This window comes from Nesoenas mayeri, assembly GCF_963082525.1.
Source record: "Nesoenas mayeri genome assembly, chromosome: 1".
In the NCBI taxonomy this organism is placed as follows: domain Eukaryota; kingdom Metazoa; phylum Chordata; class Aves; order Columbiformes; family Columbidae; genus Nesoenas; species Nesoenas mayeri.
This window is the reverse complement of record NC_137541.1, coordinates 169,303,327-169,313,009: the sequence shown is the minus strand read 5'-3', so window position 1 is coordinate 169,313,009 and position 9,683 is coordinate 169,303,327. Positions and strand designations below refer to the sequence as shown.

The window sequence follows — 9,683 nt, the reverse complement described above, 5'->3', positions numbered from 1 at the left end:
GATTCTAAGAGACGTTTTTAAGGGGTGGTTCAACACACGGTTGGTTTTCCTCCAGCGAAGGAAAACAACCTGCACTGTGTCCCGTAGCGCGGTGCCACCCTCCCGTCCCACGGCCTGCCGCCCGGGCCCTCCGCGGGCACCACCAGCCGCCCCGGCCGGGTGGGCGGGCGCGGGGGCGGCTCCTTCCCGCCCCATCTCCCTACGCCCTGCCGCTCTCCCGCCTGCCGGCACCGCCGGGGCCCGGCCCGCAGCCCTGCAGGCCGCGCCGCCATGGGTGCCGCCCGCCGCTGCCGCCTCCTGCTGCTGCTGGCGCTGGCGGCGGCTTGTGCGCCGTGTTTCTCGGAGGGGCTCCGCTCCTGGCGGTGGCCGGTGCCCTACAGGTGAGTGAGGCGGAGGCGGGGACGGGGCCCGGCGGCCGGGGCGGGGGGACAAGCACGGGCCTGCGCCGGACCGCCCGCCTCCTCGGCTTTCCGTTTGCTTTGTTTATGTAATTTTTTTGCTACAAAGGTCGTGAATAGTTTCCCCTTTTTAATCACGGAGGTGTTTTTCGTCTGTTCAGCTCACAGGTGTAAGGGAACGGGTGTCCCGTCCCTGGCTCCCAGCTGCGCTCGGTCTGTCAGCAGCGAGACGGCCGCCCCCGGGCTGCCTGCCCCTGCTTTAAAAATGCACCTGCAATGCCTGTTTTAGCCACAAGATGCGATGAGGAAGTCAGGCTACCATTTATTTTATTTTTTAAATTTGACTTTACTTCGTGTTCACGGTAAACAACATTATATAAAATCCAGTTCGCGGCTCCGGAGCTGTCTTGGCTCCAGGAAGAGACCTGGGGTGCTGCTGGGGAAAGCAGAACAATGCACGTTATTTCATTTTATTGAAGTAAGTGGCTCCAGCTATGGCTATGCTGAGGAAATAAGGCTCTTCAGGAGAAGTGTTAAGCTTCTGTGTGTCTTTTGTGTGGCCTTGCTGTTTGTAAAGTGAGGCGTTGTAGTTTGAACTGCTCTCTAATGCACGCCTGAAGTTTTGCAAGCCTGTTGTGTAATTTCTAGCAGTTCAGTTTGTATCAGGTGATGCCTGAAGGAGCTGATCTTGCAGTCACAAGGCACTGGGGTTCTCCAGCAAGTTCAGGAGTTGAAAGGCTGGGTCTCAAGATGGTCAAAGTAGTACAAGCCTGTCAGTGTGAGACACTCAGAACTGTGGTATTTTAATGTTTTTTAACATGCTTGCTCGTTACCTTCTTGTCAGATGCCAAGTACAGTGGAAAAGCAAATTGAAAATTTGAGGTGTGCAATCTAAAAGCAGGACTTAAATGTGTGGCTGGCACAAGTCTTTGTTTTTTAGCTGTGTGTTCCTTTTTTTCTTTTCCTGGACAAAATGAGGGCGGTCATGCTGAATTACCCATCAAGCCTGGAGAAGAAGTCCACAGGGAAAATCCGTGGTGTCTCAGCAGGGCTAATGGCCTTGCTATGGCTCAGAAAGTCTCATGTCTTTGAGTCATCTCATGGCTGGGGTATTTGTGCCGTTCAGTAGCCCTGGGCAACTGAGTGTGCTGGACTCTCAGGCTGTGACCTGGGCAAGCTCTGTGCTCTGATCTGTCTTGGTAATAGGAATATAGGAACCTTGTTTTAAGTGAAATACAGCAAGTGAATTTGAAGGCAATTGGGAAAGGAAGAATTACCAGAAAGTGGGGTTTTTTTGCTGTTTGTATATAGTGTGATATGTAACCAGATTCAGTCTTTAGTTCTTGAGGTTTAATAGGAATGCTGAATGGAAGCAGTGATGGTAGCTTCTTAGGCCTCTTTATCTAAATGAGCATAGAGGAACAGAATATGTCTTTCTGATATTGGCAAAATTGTGCAGTAAAAATAGCTCCATCTGGGGACCTCTTACTATAGGGTAGTTTCCCAAAGCAAACTGGTCAGTCCCTGCGTAGACAAACTGTTAGGAGAATGTTTTTGAGGCAGATCTCAAACCATCCTCTATGTGTCTCTGACTTTTTGAGTATAAGTCACCCTTTGTAATCTGTATCATGTCCACTTCTTAGCTGCCAGCACTATGTACAACATGATTTGCCTTTGCAAGTCTTAAGTCCTGTTTCTGCAGGCATGCACCTCAGCAGCCTTATGAACTTGTGTGCTCCAAGTGTTGCAGCATCTGGATCGCAGAATCTGTCTTTGGGAGTAGCTGCGTGCTTGAGCTTCCCCAGTCAGGCCTTTGGGAAGCCATGACGCAGTTACTTCAGCTGTGAAGCTGTGCTTATCATTCTGTGTGCTTTTCTTTCTCAACACAGGCGCTTTGATTACCGTCCAAAACCTGATCCGTACTGCCAAGCTCGTTACACCTTCTGTCCCACTGGCTCTGCCATTCCAGTTATGAAAGAGGAGGATGTCATTGAAGTGTATCGATTACAGACTCCAGTATGGGAGTTCAAATATGGGGACCTATTAGGACATTTGGTAAGGTGGTGTTTTTGTTTAACAAAGTTAGAGTGGCAAACCCAGCTGAATTCAACTGCAAGTGTCAATAGCGGGAGCTGTAAGGTTGGGATACACTTGTATGGAAGAGTATTGGAGCACACAGGCTAGGCTGTCTATAGGAAAGATACCCAAAGAGCAGTGAGTTTCATACAGAGTTCAGCTCAGCTAAAGAAAAGAGCGTGACTGACGCTGTCACTGGGTTTGCATGTGTTCCCCCACAGAGCTGCATATTGAGAATGTTTTGTATACATACAATTAACATTTTAGGTGTCTTTTTTTGTGTGCTAGCACTGGATCAGGAGAATACATTTATCTGTCCCCTTATGTCAGATGAAGTGCTTGCTTGGTGGACAGCTATAATATTAATAGCTTGTCAGAATGACTGGTTGCTTTTATGGTTCTGTCTTGGGTGTTGTGATCAGTATTTAATTAAAGTCTGAATTCATGGAGTCATGCAAATATGAAAAAAATCACAGCTTTGATGACATTTTTAGCTTTAGAAGTACCATAATTCAGCTTTGAAGCATGATCCCTAACAAATAAATACTAGTGAACATGAAATAGCAACATCAAAACCAAGCACACAGAGTCATAAATGGAAATAGCTTCAAATATCATTATATTAGTTGTTAAACTAAACTTGAATTTATGTATTTACAGGTTTTAAAATAAACGTTAATCTCATTCCTTTTGTGACTTTCATTTGTAGCATCTGGTTTTGGTAGCTCTGTTGTGTTCTTTATTTCTTTCGTACCCCTGTGAGGTTGAGGATTCAAAAGTAAGCTTGAGTTTTGATGATGAGCTCCCACTGAGCATCTGCCTCCAAATAACAAATTTACAATGGATGGATAAACAAGCACTGAGACAGCGTGTCTCTGTGGTAAAAGTATATATGTGATATAACCATGTATGTTGTGCATTGATGCTACTGAATCCAAGATGTTATAGGAACCCTTTCCCCACTTCTCACCATATTACACTACAGCTCCCAAGCATCTTAGCTTCTGTACGGGTCAAGCTGGAGTTGGTTTTATGTTAAAATTTTGGCTTTTGGGGCTTTTTTTTGTTTGCTTTTCCAGAAAATTATGCACGATGCTGTGGGTTTCAAGAGCTCTCTAACAGGCAAAAACTACACGATGGAGTGGTATGAGCTCTTCCAGCTTGGGAACTGCACATTTCCACATCTCCGGCCTGGCATGGACGCACCATTCTGGTGTAACCAGGGAGCTGCCTGCTTTTATGAAGGAATAGATGATGCGCACTGGAAGGAAAACGGAACTTTAGTTCTCGTGACCACAATATCAGGTAGATTTCAGATGCTTTGGATGGTGCTAATATAGTAAAATATTTAGTCAGCCTTGTCTTCGTATAAAGCAGCATATTTTAATTTATGTTTTGTAGGCTATCATCTGCAACATAGTCACTGATGCTAATTTCAAACTGAAATACTGTCTCTGCACTTTTAATACAGAAAGTGGTATGAGGTTGCTGCCTTTTGAACAACTCACACTGAAGAGTTGTTCTATGAGAATAATTTGGTGTTGCTGTAAAAAAACACTTGAGTCTCTTGAGTGTAAAAATAGCAAAACCAGCTGATATAGAACCATTATGGGCTCTTTTGACATAGCTTCACCAAAACAAAGCCTTCTATTGTGAGGTGGCAGATGACTGACTGCTGAGATAGAAAAGCTGGTGAAAATGTGTACCTTACTGAGCAAACAAATAGGGGATATTTAGAAATAGTCTCAAACAAACAAACAAAAAACCCCCTCAGTTTCCATCTGTTCCATTATGGGTCATAAAAACTGTGCAAATGTCCCCAATAATAGGCCTCTGTCATATGTCGTAGAACAAAACCAGAATTTACACCTCTGAATATGTCAGTGGTGACCAAAATAGCTTTCTGGTATATAATGAATCCCCAAATTCTCGAATAAAAAGGTCATTTAAATAAATCTGGGTGGTTACTGTAGTCATATAGTGAATGACTTACAAGCAAAGTCCCCTGAGGACCTGGAGAGTTGCATTTTTCGTGAACAAAACCACTTGTTCTCCTAAATTAGCACAGTGTACAGGGCCCAGTGAAGAGTCAGATTACAGCCAGTGTGGTTCTTTATGTTTGCCCACTTCTACCTTTAGCAGCTTTGCTGGACTCAGTCTCTAGATCCAGCAGTGCTAGGAAATACTAGACTGTTCTTTAAGCGGTGAAATAAGCGGAGCTGCTTTCCTGTGAGTTTGTAGCTCATGACCAAAGTCTTTCATGCCCAGTATAGTTGGATTCTTTCGTATGAATACCAAGTTAAATATTTTCATACAGCTGTGAAACTTGTAATGCTTCCTGCCCGTGTGGGTTATGTGATGCCTCAGAAGGGTATGGCTATGCTGGTGTCTTGTGGTGGTGATGTTACGGTCCTCCTTGTCCCTGTTGCTTCATGTTTCCACAAAACTTTTAGGAAGGTAGCGTCTCTGAGAGTTTTGAATTGTCTGAATTTGACTAGGAATCTGAGAGCTACTGTGGAAGGGGATGAGTGGATGCAAGCACAGATAGACAGCAGCACCACAAGCCAAACTTGCTTCCTTCAGAGAGCAGGCAAAAGCATCCCATCTCTTGGGAGAGGGCTTCAACAGCTGGACCCTTTTTGTGAGATCCTGTTTGTCAGCAGTGTCAGAGACCACACTGAAGCATTCTAATTTTCTTTTAAAGCCCATCAGCCAGGTCAGTGTTACTTAGGGGTATGTTTATTTTGTGGAAATAGGGCAAGAATAGCCAAATCTGATTTTTCACTGTTTAGGCATCTTCCAACAGATTATAATGAAGCCATGGATTAACCTGTTATATCTTTGTTTAATTTAAGAGGTTAAGGCCAGAACTTCATACTAAGTCCATCTTGGTCTTGCTAGGAGAGGTGAATCCTTTTCAATAACATGCCTTGCAGAATACACACTAGAAAGCTAATCTGGTAGGAATTAGAGATGAGAGAAAGGAGCTTCAAGCCCATCTACAGTGTATAGTAAGTAGAGTTCTTGATACAGATTAAATGACTTGCTGTTTGGTTAAAGTAATGGGCAATTAAAAAGGAAAGTATCCAACACACTTTCACTAAACAGAATTTTTTTTATGTGTACTGTGAAGCCCAAAAGCTCTTAAGTGTGGAGCAAAGAGCAGTTACAATGGAGTAGCCTAGAAGGTGGAAGTGCAGAGCTCTGGTTACTCCAAGGTAGTAGCTTTTCATGCATGTCGTACCTTAGGGTAAGCGTGAGATATATTTACTCTCTGATGAAGAGGGGACCCAGCAATCCAACCTTTGCATCTTGTTTTGGAGGGAGGTGCGTGTGGCACGCAGTGCTCTGCATTGGCCTGCAGGAACACAACATTGCAGTGAATTCAGACGTGATGTGAGAGGCTGGTTGTTGTGTGCAGGGCGGTGTTGGTGACACAGTTCTGTGCAATGGCTGTCACCTCGGTTTCTCGACTTTATAACAGTCTTGCCTGTCTTTCAGCAGCTACCAAGCGCAGTTACTGTACCCCCAGCAGTCACACTTGCAGCTGAAGAGAGGTCATGGCTTGGAACGCTGTCACGATTGCAAGCTGTCATCAGACTGCATTTGATTTAGCGCACAAAAATAATCTGCAAAATTTGGCCGTGCTGCGAATGTGAGGTGCTGGAGGGATCTGAGTCATAGATGGTTGTACTCTGTGCCCTGAGAGGGAGGGAAAGGCTAGGCTGAGGTGCAGTGCTGTGCTTCAGCTCAGTTTTGGGGAGGCAGATGCATCACATGTAAGGAGCTACTGGAGGTCTGAGCTGAGTTAGAGGTGTCTTCCTCATTCCAGCTGTGAAATCACCAAACCACTCCAAACGTATTCTAACAAAAAAATATTCCACAAGGTGTTTAAGTTTACTGGTTTTCACATCCAACTCATATCATTTGGCTTAGTTCAACTTTGTTGGCTGAGGAGCTGCTGAGGTGTCTCAGTCTAAGGTTACACAGTTTTCTGTCATGGAAAGATATGAAAACTTCTGCCCTGAATTGCTGAATTTAGTTAAAACTGGAGGAATTGCAGAAACAACTTTTGCACTGGTGAGCACATTATCAACGTCTCTTGTAGACTGTACTACCTGCCCTGTTTGTCTACGTGAATAAAACAAAATGAGAAGTGTCATGGTTCTCTGATGTTTGGATGTTCTGGCACAGTAGCAGGAAATGGGACAGAAAAGGGAAATAGAATTTAAATAACTTAGGTGTAAACGTAGTTTATTTAGTGGGGTATCACTTCTCCCTCCAATGTGAGTCTTGTGTCTTTATATGGCTGGGTGAGTTCTAGGTAAACTTTTGCAGGGGAGGGAGTCAAACCTCGAAATAGATGGAAAATATTTTGAGTCATGTTTATTACCTTGTCTCTGTAATACATGTTTTTATCTCTTACAGGAACCATGTTTAATGAAATGGCAAAATGGGTGAAATATGACAATGAGACTGGGATTTACTATGAGACCTGGAAAGTTCAAGCAAGTCCTGACAACCAGTCAACAGTATGGTTTGACTCTTACGAATGCTCTAAATTTATACAGAGAACATACCAGAAGCTGGCTGACTTAGGAGCTGTATTTAGGAAGATACAAACAAACTATACCAGCATAATTTTATTCAGTGGAGAACCTGTTTATTTGGGAAATGAAACATCTATTTTTGGATCGCTAGGAAACAAGACATTGGCAGGAGCTATAAGAGACTTTTACTATCCATTCAAACCTCACCGGACAGTTGGAGAGTTTTTTGTGGATCTTTTAAAAATAATTGATCGTGTCATCTTGAATGGCCAGTTTTACCTCTTCTACAACTTGGAATACTGGTTTTTACCTATGAAGTACCCTTATCTCAAAATAATTTATGAAGAGGTCCCTTTACCTGTTGGAAGCAAAATGTCCTTTGATGTGTAATTGCTTACTAAAGAACCAAACTTGCCCTTATACCAGGTTATCCTAAAGGATTTTGGATTGCAACCATGAAGGTATGTAAGTGTTGTATGTTTCATGGCTGACTGTCAAAGTGGCCTTGGGAAGGCTTTGCTAGACCACATGGAAGACAATGCCTTTTTTCTTTGTACTTGTGTGATATGTTCATGAACATTAAAGCATCTCTGCCTTGGCCAGCTTCTGTGTAACCATGGACACCTGCTGCTTGGCTGACATGGCTCCTCTTGGCTCAACTCTACAGGTAGCACGTGGCCACCAACAGAGATGGGACACAAGTCTTACAAGGACCTTCTGGTCTGACTGACCATGTGCTCCATGTGCTGGAGCTAACAAACCTGAGTGCCTAGAAATGTAATTTCCTGTAACGTGTGCCTTAGTTTGGTGTTTCTGTATTTCAGTTGTTCACCTGAAGCCTATGATCTGCTCTCTGGTTCACGAAGCAGGTGTGCAGCAGGGTGGGAAGGGACAGTGAATCTATTAAAAGATGGCAGGAGGGATATCTTGTCACCACTTTGCTTCCTTCACCTGCACTATAAACACAATACAGATGGCTCTTCCTGAGATTTGTGTTGGAGTTTTCTAGCACAGAGAGAAGGCAAAGAGCCTGTTTCAATGTCAACATTGATGCATAACTGAAGTGTTCTAGCAGCCTCCTGTCTTAAAGTCTATTTGAGGCATAGAAGTAGTGTTTATATTCCTTTTACACTTCTTTAAAAAGTATGGAATCCTTAAAATGAAAGCAGCAATGATGTTTGTGGTGTGTCAAAGTCAGTTAAAAATAAGTAAATGTCATAGATTTGCCTATAAAAAGTATGTGCAGCCTCTTACTGGCAGTGATGCTCTGGTGTATTTGGGTCCTGTTCCTCGCTATGCCTAGTGTGATGAGCACACCAGTGTTCTGCAGGGGAAAGCTGCTAATTAGTTCCACTGTTACATGAAACTTCATCTTCTACCTCAGCTTGAAAGATTCTTTGCAGCCAAAGTCACAAGCCTGCACTTTAACCAGCAAAGCTTTAGATGACCCACCAAGAAGGTTATCCAGGAGGCACTAGGAAAGATAAAGGGGAGCCACAAGCCTGTCTACAGAAGGTGCATTCTTGTCGATACGTGTTTTTATGACTTTGAACCCCTCAGCATTTCCTTTCAGGAAAAAGCCTCAACCTCAAAACCAGTGTCCCAAGCTCTGAAGGGGAAATAGGATCATGCAGCCAAGCCAGTAGAAGCCCCAAAAGCTTCTTCTCTAGCATTTGCTAAAAAGCATTGTAGCATTGATACAACTAAGGAGACCTTTTGGAGCCTGAAGCAGATGCCATATTGGGGAGGATTGTGCTCTCTCCTAGTCAGTCTCTGCTCAGCCTTACAGTGCTGTTCCTTCACTGTACAGCACTGCTTGGTCTTCATACAGGACCTAGGGAGCTGAGACACCAAAGTCATTCTTTTCCGCAAATAGCTGGGGTATGTGAAAGCCCTGGAGAGCTGAAAATGGCAAATCTTGAAATACACAGGCAACGGTAGCTGAGTCCTGCACATCAAAGCTGCCTCGTGCAACTCCTAATGAAGAAATGGGTGTTTGTGGACTTGTAATATCTAGAGAAATTATACAATGACAACTTGATATAGCTGACTGGTTACAGAAGTAAAAACCTTCATATTAAAGAACTTGATCAAAACCAATTGATGTCTATATGAAAGTAGTGATAGCTTTTCATGGCTGTGGTCAAATGTATTGTCATGGTTCTGTCAGTACAAGTTTATATCCCTGGCTTTTTGTAACTAGGTAACAGCCCCTCTCACTTTCCCAATTTAATCTGTACATTCTACTTAATTTAGCGTGTTTAATACTCTGGATGGCATAGGGAGCCACTTCAAGGACAACAAGTTACATCCTGGCATGTATTAGTTGCACATTAGACGAGGTAAATTTCAGGCAACAAAAAAAAAGATGAAGACAAGTTATTTATCAAGGACACTGCATCCCTTCCAGTCAGAAGTAGAAAGAAACCCAAGTATTTAAGACAAAATCTGTGAGTATATCCAGCAGTAGATCATACTGATGATCATTTGATTCCTTTATGCAGCCATGTGTGTATGCAAACCTGCATCTTGCTCTGAAAAGAAGAGGAACTCTAACCTCAGTATTAAGGTACAAATTATCAATGTAGTAGTTGTCTTTTTTTAACTTAACAGTTCCTTCTGAGGCCACTATTTATTCCTTCCATAGGCACAACATTTG

At 43.5% G+C, this 9,683-nt stretch overlaps 1 protein-coding gene across 1 annotated transcript; it reads left to right on the top strand.

Moving 5' to 3' along the window:
- The first annotated feature begins 264 nt into the window (after nt 1-264).
- CLN5 (CLN5 intracellular trafficking protein) lies at nt 265-8,531 on the top strand. The gene is made up of 4 exons (XM_080363853.1): nt 265-380; nt 2,288-2,453; nt 3,554-3,779; nt 6,903-8,531. The coding sequence occupies exons 1-4, from the start codon at nt 271-273 to the stop codon at nt 7,412-7,414; spliced, it is 1,014 nt and encodes a 337-aa protein (XP_080219979.1). The 5' UTR covers nt 265-270; the 3' UTR covers nt 7,415-8,531.
- Nucleotides 8,532-9,683: the final 1,152 nt, after the last annotated feature.

Coding starts and splice junctions, on each gene's coding strand:
- CLN5 (XM_080363853.1), top strand. CDS start 271: ATGGGTGCCGCCCGCCGCTGCCGCCTCCTGCTGCTGCTGGCGCTGGCG. Junction 2,454..3,553: donor GGGACCTATTAGGACATTTG/GTAAGGTGGTGT, acceptor TTGCTTTTCCAG/AAAATTATGCACGATGCTGT. Junction 3,780..6,902: donor TCTCGTGACCACAATATCAG/GTAGATTTCAGA, acceptor TATCTCTTACAG/GAACCATGTTTAATGAAATG.